General features: G+C 42.5%; 1 protein-coding gene across 5 annotated transcripts in view; it reads left to right on the plus strand.

Annotated features, from left to right (window-relative positions):
* The first annotated feature begins 2,486 nt into the window (after positions 1-2,486).
* The window catches only part of stat3 (signal transducer and activator of transcription 3 (acute-phase response factor)), a 33,274-nt gene continuing 14,697 nt past the window's right edge, over positions 2,487-21,063 (plus strand). For 2 of the 5 annotated variants that reach the window (XM_042086381.1, XM_042086384.1), the window contains exons 1-11: positions 2,488-2,728; positions 8,952-9,091; positions 11,436-11,679; positions 12,122-12,214; positions 14,555-14,636; positions 14,782-14,882; positions 15,181-15,332; positions 17,932-18,090; positions 20,662-20,754; positions 20,840-20,899; positions 21,011-21,034. In XM_042086381.1, the coding sequence (XP_041942315.1) occupies positions 8,964-9,091; positions 11,436-11,679; positions 12,122-12,214; positions 14,555-14,636; positions 14,782-14,882; positions 15,181-15,332; positions 17,932-18,090; positions 20,662-20,754; positions 20,840-20,899; positions 21,011-21,034 (1,136 nt within the window). In that variant the 5' untranslated portion in view covers positions 2,488-2,728; positions 8,952-8,963. Of the gene's footprint in view, positions 2,730-8,951; positions 9,092-11,435; positions 11,680-12,121; positions 12,215-14,554; positions 14,637-14,781; positions 14,883-15,180; positions 15,333-17,931; positions 18,091-20,661; positions 20,755-20,839; positions 20,900-21,010; positions 21,035-21,063 lie in introns of all 5 variants that reach the window. The other 3 variants (XM_042086380.1, XM_042086383.1, XM_042086379.1) reach the window with 3 other exon arrangements.

Below are 21,063 nucleotides of genomic sequence, written 5' to 3' on the forward strand. Positions count from 1 at the left end.
AATACACTTGTTGTCATATTCTTGTGCTGAAACAGATTTTGTTTTGAATTTTGTATTATTTTGTATTTGGCTGACCATATATGTGCTGCTAAAAAGAGGACCCCCCGCCCCCCCCCCCAACCATAATTACAAAGTAGTGACCGTAAAACTGAATAAAACATCTGCATGTGCTTTACTGTTTCACACTGATACCAACTGTTGAGTCTGTGGCTTTCAAGTAAGCAGGAACACACATTTTAATTGCAATTTTGGCAGATAAGGGGCTTTAGTCAAGTTAATACGTGGTGAAAGAGGGTTAATATCAACTGTGGAATTGTACTCATAGACTAAAAAAATCTCACAATTTGTTTATGTACAGAAAAAATCCTGGTCAACCTCAATGAGCAATAATACAATTTTATATTTGAAGACAATTAACTGAGAATCTTTAGGCCCTGCTTAAATTACTATATTGTCCTATAATTAAAAGTACTTAAGAACCTGGAAGATGGCATACCAGTAAGTATTCATAGATGTTTAGCATGACTATCTGATGACCAAATGTTTAAGTGCATTGCCGTTGACAAATGGGAAATGCCAGTCCAAGCAAGTGTGTGTGGGAATTAGGATTTTGCATTCATCATTGCTCTTTCACCACAGTATGTTATATCAGCATCAGTGTTTTTGAATGTGTACATGTGTACTGTGATTACTTGTACTGCATGCAGATAGATAGATAGATAGATAGATAGATAGATAGATAGATAGATAGATAGATAGATAGAATATATTGGTGCTGGTTAGACTGCTTTTGCAGTTGGCCCTCTGCCTTGGTAGCAATGTTCCAGAGGCAGACCCAATGGAACCACCAATATATGCAGTAACAATGGCCGGATAGAAGATGCCCATGCATGGCAACTATTCTAGAACTGAATGATCAAACTGAATTGAATTCATCAACAATGAAAGTAAAACTTATAAACACACATCCATACAGCTAAGAACGGAAATGTGTGAAGTCACTCAAGCAACCCCAAAAAAGGAACTACAGAGACAGCTTGGTTTAGAGATAGTATAGGCTACTGCAGACATGGGTAGCCTATAAAAGTCAAAGTCAAAGTCAAAGTCAGCTTTATTGTCAATTTCTTCACATGTTCCAGACATACAAAGAGATCGAAATTACGTTTCTCACTATCCCACGGTGAAGACAAGACATATTTTTCCAATTTAAGTCCACAGACAAACATAACATTCAAGTAAACAAAAAAGTAAGTAAATAAGTAAATAAGAGGGCACATATAATAATGAAAAAATAAGAGCAGCAAAATTTGGTTGAAATTGTGCATAGACAGTCAATAAAATACTAGTGCAAAGTCAGGCCAATAAAAAGGCTTGGGTAGTTCTGTTTGACCTAAGTAATAAAGAAGTGGCATAGTGGTGCAAGTTATGTAAGAGCAGCAGAAGTGTTGTGTTTTCAGGACAACAACACCAAGTGGTAAAGTGTACAAGTGTGCAAGTGTGCAAGTGGAGTAGTGCAGGCGGCCATTGTGGGTCCAATGTCCAATGTCCAGGATGTTATGTAGCTGAGGGTGGAGGGGGGAGAGGAGGGAGAGAGTTCAGCATCCTTACAGCTTGGTGTATGAAGCTGTTGGTGAGTCTGGTAGTGCGGGAGCGCAGGTATACTGACATGTTGGAGGTGCTTTAGAAATGTTTTGTTATTGTGCCTGTGAAAAAAGACTTGAAAATTGTGCTTCACATTTTCAGGCAGCCTATCTGAAAGCATACCTACACCTAGCCTGCCTACGAAATCGAGGAAATTGCATGACCTATTCTTAGAGATTGCTGAGAGATTTCCCATGTCATGACCCACAAACTGAACATTGGCTGCTCTCTCAGCAACATAAGTTGTGGGCTTCAAGGAAAGTTTTTTTTTTTTATCATAAGTTGAGTAAGGTAGCCTACTGATTTTTCATATTAGTGGATGTTTTGATAGCTTATTATTGCGATTTTTATTGTCTTATTTGGTTTTTCAATTAAAATGAAAATCTACTTAGCTACACTTAAACAAATCGATGGATGGATAAAGTAGGCTATATAAACAAATTGACCTCTACAATAAAGCAGTGCGTATTTTGCTGACATTCTTTCAATTTAAAAGTTATCTTACAAAAGGCTTAAGGGGGTACAAAGGGCTGAACTCAATAGCCTACTGTCTGCTATCACTGTATTACAGTCCTGATGACGTAGACTCTGCCAGTAATTCAGATGACTTCAAGTACGGCTGTTCCGTGAACTTACACACCCTCCCGCCGCTACACAGCCGAGTTCTATTGGCTTCTTTTGGTTTACAGAGGGAGGTTGACTGAACGGAAAAGCCACATAGGGGTTGGGAGAAAACATGGGCGCTGACAACCCTGCTTGTTTTCAAGACCCGCCCCTAGTGGCAGCACAATTCAACAATTGGAGGAAATTCTGTTATCGTTTCCTAGTGCATGGAGGAAATGTCAGTCAAGTGTAGGCCCCTACCGTGGCTGGCGAGACGGCACTTGCGCTGGGAGTCAGAACCTACGTCGTTATTGAAAAAGTACTCATGAGCTGGGGAAAGAGTCGTCAGTAAAGGCTTATAGAACAATCCATCTGCGTTTTGTGTTGCTGACAGAAAACACTTTTTTCATCCATTCAGCGGCTGCGGTGTCGTGCTGTCGACAAACAGGCTACTTAATTGCGTCAGAAAAGAGACCAGGGAACGGTAAGTGTGAAGTTGCTACAATGTCGCTAGTCAGTGAATAGGCTACATGACTTTAGGAATTTAATAAATTCCATGTATTGAATTGGTCGGCTAGTCACAAGAGCCACACTTCTGATGTGTTATCCAGAAGTTACTTTTAACGTTTAACAGTTGCGGCGTTGGAGGTGTCTTCATGGAAGTTATTGCAACTTTGTAGCCTGACTTATGACGCTGCTGGGCTGGGCAGCGTCGGAGGGTCTTGATTGCAACAACATTCAGGGTTTACTTGTTTACAATGTCTCTAGTGAAAAGTAGCTTAGACCACATTTTCATTAAGACGGCTAGCTTTTCTTTTGAGACCTCGGACAGCATCCAATCTCTGATGGGTTTCCCCATATGCGGGACGTGACAGAGGGCTTCAACTGACCAAATGAAAGTAGGCTTACATCTAGCCTACAGTGTTATGTAAATCAACACAGTAGCCTAACGGTCGCCATGAAATAGGCTACTTAAATGATGGAAAACAATAAGGGTGGAGTATAGCCTACACCTCGGCAGAAGTCACTTAAGTAGGCTATAGGCTATTAACTCATGCAAAAATATGATGTTTGTGTTCCAGCCTACCATGATGCATCTACTTAGCCTAGGCCTAGGCTGCTAATTAATCAAAACTAAAAGGACAGTTTCCACACAGACCTGTATGTCTACCACCCTCGTCAGATGGCACGTGTTGTAGGCTAGGCTATCCCACAGGCATCTTTCCCACCTTTTTGAAGCGTTGTGAGCATTTGGGTGAAAACGGAGTTTCTCTCTATGGTTCTTCCATTCTTACCAACTGGGGATGTCCCCCGAGCTGTTACGTCATCGCTTCCAATATTGGGACAGGGGATGTGTTGGCAGGTGTTCATCTATTCCAGGCTTAGGTTAGCCTTTATTTATATATATATATATATATATATATATATATATACACACACACACACACACATTATTGTTTTATTAATTCATTTTTTTTGTTACCAACATAGATCTCTGTATCTGTGATGCAGATACAACACACACACACACAGTATGCTAAATGGTTGGCTGTTGCAGTTGTTGAACTGAACATTTAGGCCTAGCCTATCATCCACATGATGTTGGTTGCATGACAAGTTTGTGTCAAGATACAGGTGCATCTCAAAAAAATAGAATATCATGGAAAAGTCCATTGCCCTGTGTAGACAAGAGATGAAAGACTCAGGAAACCATTGCCGTTGTTTTGACTTAATTAGCTGAATAGAGATAATCTCGACAGTTCCGTATAATACATTTTTTATTTAGTTAATATTTTGGGATTCTAGATTTTTGATTTCCTCTAGCTGTAAACCGTCATCGAAAACCAATTTAAATTCAATTAAATTTGATTAAAACAAAAAAGGCTTGAAATATTTCACTTTATGTGTATAAGCGTATAAACAAAACTGTATTTCGTTGTCTCTGTACTTGTACTCTGCACAATGACAATAAAGTTGAATGTAATCTAAGTTTTTAAAATCAATTAAGGGAACAAAAATGAACTTGTCCATGATATGTAATATTTTTAGATGCACCTGTATCTGTTCTGGTTCATTAAAGTCTTCCATTCAGGCCACTTCAAGGGAACAGGAAATAGAAATCGCAGGTTTACGGGAAAAGAGACACACCTGGCCTTTGAGACCAGCTGATGGAATTTTGGCTACCTGTCTAATGCGGGGCACCTGTTGGCACAGACTTGTTTTTGTCATGCTGGAATTTGCAATATGTTACTATATGTTAGACACAGGAGGTTATGTAGGAGTACGGTTATGCACATCATTCAACCATCAACTATGATAAAACCATTAACAAGAATATGTGTTGTTTTAGCCCCACTAAACTAGAAACAGAATAACCTTTTCAATAGAGAAGGGAAAAGAATATAGGATGGCATACATTTTCCACAGGAAGGCATTCTCAGGTAGAAATCATAAGCAACACATGTTTTGTCATATATTTATACTCTTTACTGATGTTGTCATTGCTCCTGTGACATACAAGATAGACGAGACAAGACAATGTCATAGATATAATTCATTATACAAGTGTTACAACACATGGGTGGACTTTGTGGTTTGGCCCAAGATTCAATGCAGATCCACAAATCCGAAAACCCATCACATGGTGAAATCACAAATCCTTGATTTCTGCTCCGTTTCAACCCTCTGTGATTCTGATACCATCCTAGCAACAGGATACCATCGTCACAAAATCCTGGATGTTGCTAGGATGATATCAGAATCATAATTTGGTGAAATTTTACAATGTGATGGGTTTTCCCAGATCCCATCACAAATGGGATAAAATAAGTTTATAATTCCCTCAATGTCCAAATCTATCAATTACCATGCCATACAAATTTTAATGGTTCAGTCATACTGAGAACATGTTTGTCTTCCGTCCTACAGTTTGGGCTGGCTATGAAAAATACTTTTCAAAATGCACAGAATGAATGTGTGAATGCCCAAACATTTTGATTTGAAAATACATATTTTACAGGTCTTGGTTTGGGAACCATTTGTGACCCATATCTGATTTGACATGAAATTACTCCCTAAGAACTGTTGACCAAGAATATGTAGGGAACAATAGTTCCATGAAGACTCAAAGCTTTTGCCTTGTACAGTAACTCTTCATAATCCTTATTAGCACAACATTTCATACAATCTCCAAACACAAGAACATAACGACTACTTCTCCCTTGACCATACAAAATCATATGGCAGGGCCCACAGTGCTTGGAACAATAAGGCCTAGCCTTTCACTGTTTCATAGCAAGCCGTTTCCCTGCATTGATTGGTCAACCAGCCAAATGTGGCTGCTGGGAGTCGTGCCATGGTGTTAATTGGTGCCTCCACATAGGGAGGCAGTCTCCGGTTGAATCCTGTTCTAGCCTATGTGGTGAGCGCTTGCATCCCCAGAGAACAGGCTGTCTGTGACTGTTCATTTGGGGCCTACATGTAGCACTGAGATTATTGACGATAAAAGGCCCTGTCATAAAAGGCGATGAACTTGAGATGAAAAGCATGTGTGCTAAATTCACTCTCGACAATTGTAATGATAACCAAAGATTATGGACATTATCTTGCCTAATATTTTATTTGGCCAATGGGTGTCAGAGATTGAACTAATTTACGTGGTACAAATGCATGTCATAGCACACTGCCTGACACTTCCTTTTAAGGGGGAGGAAAGCCAAGAGCTAAGTGTTTTTGTTGGCAGACTCAGTCAGTAGCTCTGGACAAGCCCAGTGGCTGACCCTTCATCCCTGGACCTCCATTGTCTCAGATGACACTGATGTACAGTATATGGATTCCCTGATTTGGGTAGAGTCCCCCATGACATCAGGTTGCAGGTTTATTGACGGGTGAAATTGGTAAACCTCAACCTGCTAGAAGAGCAGGAAGAGGAAGTCTACGTCGCTGAGTGCGATTTACGGGATTGATCAGCTGTGAGAGTGACTCGGCAGGTTTCAGCTCACTCATGGGATGCCTCTTCTAGGGGAGAAGGCAAACCTGCTTCTTTCTCCTCTGGAGAATAGATTCCACTAGAAATGTTTCTGTTTGATGACCGGTTTGGCAGGCAGACAATGAGTTGAAAAGTGGCCCAGGAAAACTGGGTCATATCTTGTAACCTATGTGTGTGTTTGTTGATGGAAGTCCTGTTTAACTTTGAACAAGTAAACCATGGTGCAGACTTGCAAACTCACTTTTCCACAATCACACCAACTAAAACACCTTCTCACCTCAGTGTCTGCCGCCCCAGAATGCATTGTGGTTGTGGTTGGCACTGTGAAGAAGACTCAACCAGGCCCTACTGTGGAACAGTCGACACCGTGAGAAATATCTACAGGAAGATTGGCCAAATAAAATCACAGAGCCAAGGCCATAAATTAGGGATCGACCATCACGCATCGCCCATCACGCATGCACCTCTTCCTCTCCCTATCCCTCTCTCGTGCACTCACATACTCGATGGCATAGCATCCTCTTTGTGACAGGTCCCTTACAAGCACATAGCCCATTGTGTATGCCTATGGAAATAATTGCTATCAGTCAGCTCTTGGATTAACATGATACACAGGATTTACACTTGTGATGCAAGTTGATAGACAATTGTGTATCAAAAGAAGAAAGAAAAGTTAGCATAATTAAATGCTTTTGAATGAAAATTTTCAGCATATCGCCATAGCCTAGGCTACTATCTACCCCCCTTTTTGACAACTGAAATATCGGTTTTACATATCGGTTATCGGCCTCCTGTTTTGGTAATAATTGATATCGGTATTGGCCCTGAAAAAAACATATTGGTCGATCCCTACCATAAATAAATGAGCCGTTGTGCTGTCAACCCAGCATCCATTTGGCAGGTCTTGGCTTTAAGTGGGTATCAACTGGAGGCTTACTGGATATGGCATCCTGTCCAGGTTGCTCATACTGGAACATTGTGTTCCTGTGTAAACTGAGTAGGGTGGCCAGATGCAAGTTGGCCCTTGTTATTATAATGTCCTCAGGGGATAAATGTTCATGGAGAAGCCTCCTTTCATTATCAGTGCTGTGCTTTCATATTGCAGAAGCTTGATTGGGGTGCGGTGTCAGGTGGGGGATGGGGGGTGTTTGGTTTCGTCCTGAAATGAGGTTTAAGATGTCTGTGGTTATATAACGACTCTTGTGCTTTCATCTGGAGGAAGAGGAAGTCCAAGTGAAACTCTCACTGTTGCAGAGAAAAAATGTGTGTTTAATGTGTTTAAGTCAGCATTTAATGTCTAACTATTCATAGAGATCAACAATTAAAGGAACACACTAACATTTGGTGAAAAAAGCTACCGTTTACCCCATAGTTAGGTAAGTGGATACATACCCTTCTCTTCTCTATGCATGTAATAACCTAGTCTGACACTGTTAGCCTAGCTTAGCATAATTCACTGGAAGTGGGTTGCACCAGTTGGCCTATATCTCCCTTTTAGCTATAGGTTAGCTATAGCTAACTTGTATAACCCACATCCAGTTAATTATGTGAAGTCGGGCTAATAGTGTTAGACTGTGTTTGTGCACACACAGAGAACAGAAAGGTATGTATCCTCTCACCTGACTGGGTACCTGTAGATGGCCAATAAGCTCATTTCCCCAAACATTGGCATTCCTTTAAATAATGGGTGCTGTTAGTCATAATATTAGTCACAATATTTACATGTTTTGCCCACAGACTGTGTTTATAAGGGTTTTGCCTGAGAACACCCATAGTAGAAATGGACATTGTGCAGATGTGTTCAGATGTAAGGACTGAAGACAAGGTCTTATGCATTGTTCTCAGTGACGTCAGAATTCCAGTTGGCTCCCACTGCTGAGCACAGAATTAAGCTACCTCACATTAGCCAGACTGTGTTCATAATATTAAGCCTTGTGAGAAGAAGAAAAACTCTAACCACCTCCAGATCTGGTTTCATATGTCAGTGAGGGGGTGTGAGACCTTCATGTCCAAAGTCTGTATAATTTGTGACGATACTGCTGACTGACTACCTCACTGATTGGGCAATTATAAACCCGCTAGTCAGACAGCACTATTTTATGACTAGGCGTGTACAGAAGTGGATTTATGCATCCGTCCATTAAGCACATCCAAGCAGTGTATGAATACCCCACTGTGTTTGTTTGTTTTGGTGTGTTTCTGTGTGAGTGGGTGCGTGTAAATGAGCAGTGTGTGGGGGTTTACTGTGGCTAGTGTTGGGGGAGGGGGAGCCCCACACAGGGGGGCTATGCTCCAGCGTCACCACTGGGGCGTGCAGGAAGTGAGAGGCAGCAGGACACAGACAGACACGGCACGCAGACAAACACAGCTATCAGTGGAGTCTAGGCTGGGACGACACTTGGTCAACCACCAGAAGGGGCGTTGTGTGTCTGATTCACTGTTTCCCGGAAAAGACCAGCACTAAGACACAACTGATGCTTATCTCTCGCCGGCAGGGGCAATATAAGTGATCTATGTTCCAAGCTGTGGCATCGTCATGTCATTTGTATTCACTGTTGCTCTCTGTCTCCCTCTTCCCTTACTCCTCCACCCTCTCTTGTTCTCTCTCATTTTGGTGCTTGTCTCTTTTGGTTCTCTCTCTCTCTCTCTCTCTCTCTCTCTCTCTCTCTCTCTCTCTCTCTCTCTCACCATCCCTCCATCCCTCTCTGGTCCGGGTCACGAGTAGGTCACCATGGCCCAGTGGAATCAGTTGCAGCAGCTGGAGACGCGCTACCTGGAGCAGCTCTACCACCTGTACAGTGACAGCTTCCCCATGGAGCTGCGCCAGTTCCTCGCCCCCTGGATCGAGAGCCAGGACTGGTGGGTACCCGCTCAGCTGGGCAGGCCAGTGCCATCTGCACTGCACGCATACTTAAAGCAGACGTGAAGCTTATAGCAGACGTGAAGCTTTTACCTTTCCAGCGCTACTGCAGCTGAGTGTTTTAGAATGTTTGAGAATATTTCTTCACTGTCTGGTTAATGAATTGAACATTTCTGTAGTGTGCACTGTGCTGTTTCACATAATCTACCATTTGGCAAAATGACAAAGCTGCATAAATAGATCGGATCAGATGATGTGGACAGCAGTCAATAATAACATGTTACATGTAATCTGCAACTAATACTTCCAAGCTGATTTGATCATGTACAGAACAAGTTTGACTGGCATGTGGGTTGTTTACATGAGGTGTTAATGAAAATTAGCTTGGCCAAGGCGGTCCTCTTTGGTCTCTAAAGCTTTTATGCTGGACCCATGTGTATTTACAATTCTTTGCGCTGACTATGCGAGATGAGATGGTCTGTTGTGAGAGTTAAGCAGCTGATGGCCCCTGATGTTCTTTAATAGCCTCTGCAGGAAGAGGAGCTGTGGAAACCGCAGTGCTCAGCCCCTGTTTCACTGAAATTCAGTCACAGTTCTGAAGAAATGCCTCTTAATAAACCATAAGCCCTCCTGGGCTTCACACACACAACCTCAGTTTCCTTTGACTGACTGACTCTTTCTCGTTCCCTCTCTCTGTCTCTCTGTCTCTCTCTCTCTCTCTCTTACTCACACACACATACACACGCTCACACAGAGAGACTCTTTCTCTATCACACACACACACAGACACCACACAGACAGATAAAGCTCACCGTAGAATTTCTGCGGGAGATTTACCTGCACGGGTTTGAACAGAAGTGTATTGTAGTGGGTGGTTTGGTATGTTTAACTAAATGGGATTTCCCCTGAATATGATGGTGGCCCTCTCTCTGAACTTTGCCATGGACCTAATCTTCTAAGATTTGAGGCTCTTTCTTTGTCCAAAACTGAATATTTGTAGTAATTTCCAGTTATTTGCAGCTATGCAACACATTTTTCTGGATCCTCCTAGGCATGTACTGCAATCAATGTGGTGAGAACTTTTACTGCTTTGTTTAATTTAGATTGATATAGTTTCATTCAGTCTTGGAATAGCAACCAACGAACTTCAAAACCAATCCAAAAATATACAGTGGGCAGTTTGGTAGCACATAATCAACATTTACAAGACTAAATTAACTAACAAGGGAGATGATGAGCCTAAACATTCTTTGGCTCTGACCAGAGATAGTACAGCATACGATACACTACAGTAGTGGAGCAGTGCTAGCTAGCTATGTACCCACCCTTATGCATTACAGGTGTACACTTAACTTAAAGTGTAGGTTCAGTGTAAATTGACCCATAGCCCTGTTGTATAAGCTCACCACATTCACCCCATCGGAAAAAGAATGAGGCAATTTGGGACAATGTAGGCCAAGTTATGGACAGGCAGCTTAAAGCAGACCCATGGGGGCAGTGGGGAGTTACTTTCAGTTTCAGTTTTGATGCCCCCATGGGTCTGCTTTAAGCTGCCTGTCCATAACTTGGCCTATGTTGTCCCAAATTGTCTCATTCTTGTTCCTATGGGGTGCATGTGATGAGCTTGAACAACAGGACTATGGGTCAATTTACGCTGAACCTACACTTTAACTTAGTATGAAGGTACGGGACTCGGTAAAGGCCACGTGTTGGAGGAGCCCTCAGAACTGAAAGTATAACTCCAGAGTAAAAACAACCTAGGGTCTATTTAGAGTACCTTACAACTTCAAACTTTTGATTGAGAGCAAAATTACATTAATTGGTGGCGTTTTGAGCAAGACCGTTTATTCAAATCAGTGCTGCACAGATGTTTGTATGAAAGTGTGAAGGATTCAGCCACATCTGCGCAGCGCTGCAAGATCGCCACCAATTAACGTAATTTTGCTCTCAATCAAAAGTCTGAAGTTGTTAAACTACCGTAAATAGACCCTAGGTTGTTTTTACAAGTTGTTGAGTTACACTTTAATAAGCACCCTGACTTGAGCCTTGACTTGTTTACTATAGCACTTGGTAACAAGCCCCAGCGCTGATGTGAGCTCTTCAGATGGCTGTTAACCAAGGCCCCCACCCCCACTTCCCCACCACTTCTGCTCCCATCAACATTGTTGTATGTACAGTATGGAGCATGATGTAGCTGATAACTGTAACAGCTTAGAACGCACTGGACTCAAGTTTGATTCCTGACCATCACACATTTCTGTCATTCACGTTGGATAACAGCATCCACCAAATACCTGGCCTTTACCTTTCCCTTTACCTGTCCTCCCTTTCGTCTTCCCAAAGGGCGTACGCGGCCAACAAGGAGTCCCATGCCACGCTCGTCTTCCACAACCTCCTGGGAGAGATCGACCAGCAGTACAGCCGCTTCCTGCAGGAGAACAACGTGCTCTACCAGCACAACCTGAGGCGCATCAAGCAGCACCTGCAGAGCAAGTACCTGGAGAAGCCCATGGAGATCGCCCGCATCGTGGCGCGCTGCCTCTGGGAGGAGCAGAGGCTGCTTCAAACCGCTACCACCGCACAGCAGGTCAGACGCACGCACGCGCGCACGCATGCACGCACACACGCGCACGCACGCACGCACACACGCGCACATGCACATGCACATGCACATGCACATGCACACGCACATGCACATGCACACGCACATGCACATACTTCACTGGCCCACAACCATAGATGATGGTGATCGTTGTATTTGGGTTCTCACACTCTGTTAAGTATAAGTATAAGTATAAGTTCTCACACATACACAGGCTTGCATATTTAAACATGCAGATAGACTTCATCAATAAGAAGTACAAGGTGCATCATGAGCAGAGACTCATCACATATCTAAACGTTGCAGTATTGCACGATTGGTTGCCTATTGTTGTGGGAAGCTTTGGTGTTAGTCTGAGGCTCTGGCTGTACAGATCAAGCTGACCTGACCTGACCCGCTCCCCCTGCCCAACTCTGTCTGTCCACAGGATGGCCAAGCAGCCCACCCCTCTGGTACCGTGGTGACAGAGAAGCAGCAGATCCTGGAGCACAACCTGCAGGACATCAGGAAGAGAGTGCAGGTGAGTTGCCATGGTAACCAGATTGCAAAAGCAAAAGACAGATGTTTGTAGCGTGTCCTGGCAGTCTTTTCAGATGGTCATCCAAGATAAAAGCAATTACAGCGTTCGTGAGTGTGATGCCTGTGTTGGTCACTTCCCTGTCTTGCTGCGTTGTTACCGTATTGCCACTTTATCCTAGAGTGATGGGAAGAGGTTCACTGGAAACTCCAGCATACATTTTATCTCTGTTTTTTTATCGTTATTTATTGTTCTGTGTTTTGTTCTATTGTGAAATGAAATTGCCACTTTATTGGACACAATTGAAACCAGTTACAGTAAAAGGAGAAGTAAAAAACAAAACACATACATACACAAACACAAACACAAACACAAACACAAACACAAACACACACCACACACTTGCTTGCTCTTATTTCAAAACAATACAAAAAAACAGGGCTCCACCTCTTCAAGAGTGTCTCCCTGCGCAGCCTCATGTTGCCATTCCTTTAGTGGCTGACACTCCTCTGTGCGCTCAAAACCCTTGGGGACAACTCCCAATAAATATAAAATAATCAAATCAAGTCAAATATCATTCACGGCTAAGTAGATATCATCCTAATGTTTCTTCAGCTTCTCACAAGAACAAAATGTACGGGCAACTTTTGAATCGGTTTCCTCACAATTCCAAAGACTAGAAATAATTTTTCCTGTGGAGATATTAAAGCACCAATCCATATCTCTGACCAATCCATATACCTGACAGACCCCATCAAATTATTTGGTCCATACTTCAGCAGTGATCTGAAAAGGGACATTAATACCAGCCACATCATGAAAAAGGCCCAACAAACACTGTACTTCCTTCCAAGTTCCATGTCAACAAAGTCCTGCTGGTACACCTCTATAAAGCCAACCTCTGACTGTCCGGTATGGGAACAAGCAAAGAATAAATTGGAGCAGATTTTCACCAAAGCTGCCAATGTAATTGGTTGTGACCTTCCCTCAATTCGCCCTTTGTACACAGAACACACCTTTAAACGTGCAAACAACTCCTACTTATTTTCCTCACTTTTTTCACTGGGCTGAGCAGCACCAACACCACCTGAATGATCAAGTTGAAGCCCCCAAAATACTGTTCCATTGCAGATGAAGAGAGAATTGTATTTGTTTCCTCATGCTTACTAAAGAGCTGTCTAATTTGTAGAAACCTGAAGAAGTCCGTATTTGGAAGTCCAAAAACTGGGTTTATTTTTACTTAATAGAACTAGCTGGTGAATATGAGTAAGACTATATCTAGCCCAATGTTTTAAAGGTGCTTTAGAGCGATGCCACGCATTTTTTAGGTAAAACATTTTATGTCACTTACTGCAAACATCACCTAACCAACCGCTAGCTGTCTGTGTCCTGAATACACTGTAAAAAAACACAATCTCCGTGGACAGCCCAGGCTCCAAAAACGGCAACAAAAACAACCTGGGCAAACCTAGCCCATAAAAACATAACAAACTGTTCCAGCAAGTCACAGACGAGATGTGCATTTAGGAGAGTGTCAATTGCACGGGAGCAGCACAGGAGGGAGGGGGAGGAAGTAGCGAGCTAGCTCTCTCACTGTGTGTTCACTGTGTGCTGCTGAGTGTGTTTCACTAATTCACGGATTGGGATAAATGCAGAGACCAAATATCCCTCACGGGATCAAAAGAGTATATATACTTACTATACTTATACTTAGAAGTGACGTTACCCAGCATCGCTTAGAGCACCTTTAAGCCTCCAATTGTAGTGGTGTAAAATTGTTGATTGTGGTTAAAGTTGATAAGTAGATAAGTAGTTTGTGCTTTCTCTGTATTTCTGTCCTTATGTTTGCCTTACATGATCTCAAAGATATATTTGAGAATAGTATCTGTGCTTTATATTCACGTTTATGCATATCTAACCACCTAGTTAAAAGTATCGTTCGTAAGCTAAGCAAGCATGGGGCTTTACTTGTGCAGCCCAAAAATATATTTTGAGGCTCAAGCAAACCCTCCATCAGATTTAGAGAGCTGTAGAGTCTTGGAGTCTTATTTCGGGTCTCTTATCCTGCCAAATAAATCTGGAATGCAAGCGATCTAGTGTTGATCTTGGTACAGATATAGGGAACATCTGTAATGGCTATGCAAGCTTTCAGCTCCACTTTTCTAACATTAAGTTGTCTTGCTTATTGACAGTTGACACTAATTTGAGCAACAGTGGTTCTCTTGTCTAAGCATTGTGTTTTATATATAAGCCCAGACAGGTGTGGTTGCTGCTTGTGATTTGAGGGTGTGGGTTGTAATGCAGAAGGTGTTGTTGGTGTTAATTTTCCTTCTCTCTTTCAAGGACATGGAACAAAAGATGAAGATGCTGGAAAATTTGCAGGATGATTTCGATTTCAACTACAAGACATTGAAGAGTGCTGGTGGTAAGCTGAGCATTATGTGCTTATCCATGGAACTCATCAGGATATTAGCAGTTAACACCCATACCGCATAAAATGGAGGCTTAACCACTCACCACACAGTTTTTTTCCACTCCGTGTGTGTGTGTGTGTGTGTGTGTCTGTGTAGAGCTGTCCCAGGACCTAAATGGGAACAGCCAGGCAGCAGCCACCAGACAGAAGATGGCCCAGCTGGAGCAAATGCTTAGTGCCCTGGACCAGCTCAGGAGGGTAGGCCACCACCCTACTCATTCACCTTCTCTCTCTCTCACTCACTCACACTCACTCACTCACTCACTCACTCACACTCACTCACTCACTCTCACTAGCTAGCTACAAGCTATCCCTTTGTTGTTTTTCCAGTAATGAATAATGTAGGAGATGCTCTTAGTCAAGTGGACTGTGAGGGGGGGCTCTTTGTGTGCACATGGGCAGTCTATGAGAGAGAGAATGTGCATGCATGGCTTCCTCTACTCTTTTTTTATCTGCTCACGCTACTTTGCTCTGTGTGAACCCCATCTTTCCACAGCAAATCGTGACTGAGATGGCAGGGCTGCTGTCAGCCATGGACTTTGTGCAGAAGAACCTGACGGATGAGGAGCTGGCCGACTGGAAGAGGAGGCAGCAGATCGCCTGCATCGGAGGCCCGCCGAACATCTGCCTGGATCGCCTGGAGACATGGTACCTGGCCACAGACACACATACAGTACCCTCCAGAATTATTGGCACCTCATGCTAAAGTTGACTAAAATCTGGTATAAAAATAATCTGTTGGTGATTTATGGTGATGTGTAATCTCACCATGAAAACAAATAGGAAAAATCCAACCTTGAAGGGAAGCACATTTGTTTTGAGAAAAAGGAAAATCTCATAAAGAAATAAATGTTTTTAACAAAAACACGTTGCTCACTATTATTGGCACCCCTGCTTATTATACCTTCTTAATCCTCCGTTTGCCAATAAAACAGCTTGTAATATTCACCAATGACACCCCATAGAGTTGGAGAATACAAAGCAAGAGATTTAAGACTGTTCGTCTTTACAAAATCTCCCCAGATTGTCCAGATTCCTAGGTCCACACTTGTGCATTCTCCTCTTTGACACCCCACTGTTTTTCTATGGAGTTTAAATCAAGAGACTGATATGGCAATGGCTGAAGCTTGATTTTGCATTCAGTAAACCATATTTGTTTTGATTTGGACGATTGTTTTGGTTCATTGACCTGATGAATGATCCAATCATGACCAACTTTTAGTGTCTTGTCAGAGATTGACAGATTTCCGTTGAAAATGTTCAGGTCTTTTCTTGTTGTTCAGGATACCATGCACCAGGTTCCCAAGGCCTTTGGGAATAAAAACAGCCCCACAATAGCTTAGTGCCTCCACCATAATTCTCATTAGTCATGGGGTTCTTTTCAGTATAGTCATTCTTCTATACAGTATATGCCAAACACACTAAACGTGTTTTTAGCCAAAGAGCGCAATTTTCATTTCATCTGACAATAGACCACACTGCCAGATAAAGTCACTACCATTTAATAACTCCTGCTGTTTACATTGGTAATTAAATGACTGGACAGGCTGTTACCTAGCATCTAATCTATTAGCAATGAGGTCACTGTGAGGAACCCAAGATGACACCTTTGTCTGTAACTTTCCAACAGTGGTTCTTATGGAATTTTTTGCCTATCTTACCATCCTCCATACTGTGCGTGGGGGCAAGATAACCTTGGGTCTTTGTCTAAGCATGTTTGTCACATTTCCAGTTGATTAGAACCATTTAATCATTGTTTTAACTGTAAATATTGGCATTTTCAACAAAGTACCTAGTTTGTATAGACATTCCCTGACTTACAAATGTCAACACACTTTCTTTTTCTTTAAATTTAGTGTATTCTCTTGTCTTTCTGATGTTGAAAGAGGATTTAGCCTCTGTCTCACTTTATTTTCATACCTTAGTGAAAACTAAAGTCCTGAACTACTTATGAAAGTTCAGACACTCTGATTAACTTGAATAAGTTGAAATTAGATAGGAAAATGAATCTGGTTTTGTACATAAGATTTTTCTAGGGGTGCCAATAATTGTGAGCAACGTGTTTTTGTTAAAAATATTTATTTCTTTATAACATTTTCCTTTTCTCAGAATAAATTTTCTTCCCTTCAAGGGTGGATTTTTTTTCTCATTGTTTTCATTTTGAGAGTACAATGAATCATCAAAAGATTATTTTTTATACCTGTTTTTAGTCAACTTTACCCAAGGTGCCAATAATTCTTGAGGGTACTGTATACAGTGTATACTATTTTACCTGGCCCCACACACACACACACACACACATACTATTAACCCTCCTGTTGTGTCCGTGGTCAAATGTGACCGATTGACAATTCTTTTCTCTCAAACATATTGTTAAACTATTCTGACTACCATGAGGCCCCATGATTTTGTTAGCACAGGCCATCTGAACACACAAAACAAATTTTGACCATTTTTATAACAATTTTAGTGTTTTATTTAACTTTATAACACTAGAAATGAATGGGTGAAAAAATGGTCAGTGTATACAGTTGAGTCCAGACACATACCTATTGGTCAGATGGACTGTATGTGTGCATCTGTACATTAAAACACACACACGAACACACCCACACTCCCCCTCTTTGCTTCTATGCCAGCCCCCATTGGAACCTTTCCCCAGTAGAATCTAACCCTTTTTGACTTGCATGAGCCTGGTTCAATGAGGCCTGCAGGCCATGGAACTTCAAAACTGGCTATATACAATAGAACAAAAGTTGATACAAAGGTCATACCATATGTGTTACTATGGATTTATAACAAGTTATAATGCAGCGGTCATTTTTGACCGGGAACACAAAACTAGTAAACATGAAACGAACACAACAGGAGGGTTAAGTTTCCTTGGTGCCCCAATGAAGTCACTTATTTTCTGTTTCTCTCACACACGTCTATATACTGATAACATAATATTTGAAGAGTTTGTATGTAAATACCACTCCACACACTGAACATGACAGAGTGAACCATTTAAGGGCCTCTCACAACAGGTTGTCTTTTGTTTTCCATTTACTCTGCTTGCTTCTGCGCATCTCTCTCTTTAATGAGCATTATTAACATGGCCGTTTACAATACCATTTGGGCTGAGGAAATGGCTCAGTGTGGTTGGAGTTGGGGGAGGGCAGTTCTTGATTCATGTGGTGATTTACTGTAGTAAAAGGGTTTTAAACGTTAAATGTCTCTTCTCTCCCACTTTCTCTTTGACCAGGTTCACGTCTCTGGCTGAGTCTCAGCTGCAGATTAGGCAGCAGATCCGTAAGCTGGAGGAGTTGCAGCAGAAGGTGTCCTATAAAGGAGACCCCATCATCCAGCACCGGCCTGCACTGGAGGAGAAGATCGTTGACCTCTTCAGGAACCTCATGAAGAGGTCAGCAACACCGCACTGCACACACGCGTCTGCACGCACCAGTGGTGTGCGGGTCTGGACACAAGTGGCCCCCCTCGCCCGATATTTTAATCAACCTGACCGCTAGCCTGGCGGGCCATCCTATATCATTGAAATGTATAGTCTGGAATCGAACCATTCACCTCGCTTAATCCAAGGGGCGGGCAGAGAATTGTCTTTCAAACTGCCTAGGCATGCAATAGGCCAACGCTACGACCATATCCGTATCCGGTCGGCAAAACGGCAAATACATCCTTCTTCGAAAGTAATGACTTAAGTGCATTGTGTTGCTCAACTTTCAAAGAAAAGCACAAGTCCAACTCCTCCAAAGTTGACGCCAACGCCGATTCAAACAATCGCTTTTCGTTCGCCATAGCCACCTTTCTTGTTGTTCACAGTTGCAGGACTGTCGCTATCCTGTTAAGCCCGCCTTAAGACTCTCTAACAAAATAGAGCGCTGTGATTGGATGAAGTCCACGGCGTCAGCCAATAGAAATCCCTATGGTTTGATACTAGACGTACAGGCTGAGCAAATTAATTTGCCGCCGCTAGGGTGCGTCTAGATTTCTAGGCTACCTGACCACAACTCGAACCGCGAATATTAATGAAGACAAAATGATACCCGATCCACACATCCACGATGTGTGCTTTTGGTTAATGTAGCCTAACACGCAGTGTATCCTTATTGAGCTATGTAAAACTTTTACATAAACAAAACAGAAAGCCCCCCTAATCACGTCAGCGGTGCCTGCAGGTGTAAGGCTGTACGCACTAGCCTACCATCAGGCTACAAGGAGTGAGAGAGAATTCCCCTGTGTGTCACTCCAAGTTGGCCAACCATACCACCATGCACCATAGGGCATCTGTGGCCTACTAGTAAGGGAATCGGACTTGTGATGGGTGGCAGGTTCAATCCCTGACTGGTAGGAAAAACGTGGGTGGGGGGAGTAATTAAAACAGCTCTCCCACATCCACATCCATGGAGGAGATGCCCTTGCGCAAGGCACCTAACCCCCAACTGCTCCCTGGGTGCCAGATTAATAGCTGCCCACTGCTCCGGATGTGTAGGTGTTCTCGTAGTGTGTATCTGCTTGGAGCAGTGTGTACTGCTCCAAGTGTGTGTGTGTGTGTGTGTGTGTGTGTGTGTGTATGAATGTGTGCTCACTACACCCGGATGGGTAAAATCGGGAGAACACATTTCCTCACAGGACATCCCCCCCCCCCCCCCCCCCACCCCTTAAAAAAAAAAAAAAAAAACAATTCCAGACTCTTCACTGCAGCCTATTATTAGCTGCATGACAGTAAGCCATTTCTGTAAAAGAAACTAATTAATTTGTGAAACTTTATGCAGCAGAACTACACACAGCTGAGCATGCAGGAGAGAATGTTTGCGCAGGAATGAGAATGAGCGCGCACGCACACACACAGCAGCAGTTAAGGGACTTGCCACTGTTGTTGGCAACCAGCTATTAGCTAAATCACTGACAAGACTCAAGGCTTTTGATAACAGAAATTACAAAGGCAGCCAAGGCAAAGATGGCGGTGTGTAGTCTGTGCAGCATAATATTTATTCCTGTAGGCGCCCTTTACCCATAACATCCCTTATCAAATGCCCACGACCACAAAGCGTTTAACACTGGCTGTAGGGTAAACGTTTAACATGGGCTACTCATGGCCGCTCTGCTGACGAAAGGTGGTAAAGTATCAGCATTATTTTATTGAGTTACTGCTCATTTGGTCTTGTGCCAAACCATAAAAAAAAGCTGCTCTACTGGTCAGTCCGCATATAAAGCAATCTATTGCTTGAGGTCTTGGAATTCCGCTTGAGGTCTTGGAATTCCACTTGAAGTTACTCAGTTAGGCTGGGAGGGTTTACCAGTGCCACATTTGTGATGATGAGCCATGTTGGTTGTGCCTGTTTTGTGGCTGTCATACTTTTTAAATGGCTTCAAAAGAAGTGCATAGAACATAACCAACAGCTGTTATCTTCTTTAAGAACCTCTCTAAGATACTCCACATAGGCTACTTTGCTTTTCCAGAGGAGTGTCTTTGTTAGTTTAAATTCTCGTGTCTCCAGCTTCTGTACCGTCTCCATCTTCATCCTTCCATCACACCTAGGTAGCCTATGTGGCAAGTTCATGCTGCATCCATTGAAGTAATTTAGCCAATGATCTCTTTGAAAAGCAATTATTTAATAATTGATAATTAAATGTTGATGTTAGCCCTCTCGTTATACATTAAGTATTTTGTAAAAATATATATTTCACTAATTGTAAATTACCCGCCTGCAAATGACCCGCATATCATTAAAAATATTTTTTTAGGACTGGTAAGCGCAGGTGACTGTGCTCCGCAGGCAACCGCTCAATTTAGATCAACCTGCGCACCACACACACACACACACACACACACACACACACACACACACACACACACACACACACACACACGTACACACACACGTACACACGTACACACGTATAGGGTTGCACTGATCCAATTGAAATCCACAAAACTAAATGCTTGTTTTGTGCTTGATGTGTTTTCCTGCAGTGCGTTTGTGGTCGAGAGGCAGCCCTGTATGCCCATGCATCCTGACAGACCATTGGTCATCAAAACAGGCGTCCAGTTCACCAACAAAGTCAGGTGAGAAAAGGATACATGTGCAGGTGCACATCCATACAGACACACAAACACACACCGGTTTCTGATTTTGGATCTTGCTTTTCAGATTACTGGTGAAATTCCCTGAGCTTAACTACCAGCTGAAAATCAAAGTCTGCATTGACAAGTAAGTTCAGATTCATTATCTGTCCATGTTTCTTCGAAGGATTGTTTTTGTCATAATCTGTAGAGAGCAGCCGGTAACAACATAACAGAACTGCTTTTTGTTCTTTTGCAGAGAATCAGGAGACGCTATTCGAGGGTGAGTCTATTATTGTGTACACTGTGTGC

Source organism: Alosa sapidissima, chromosome 3 (genome assembly GCF_018492685.1).
Source record: "Alosa sapidissima isolate fAloSap1 chromosome 3, fAloSap1.pri, whole genome shotgun sequence".
Taxonomy (NCBI): domain Eukaryota; kingdom Metazoa; phylum Chordata; class Actinopteri; order Clupeiformes; family Clupeidae; genus Alosa; species Alosa sapidissima.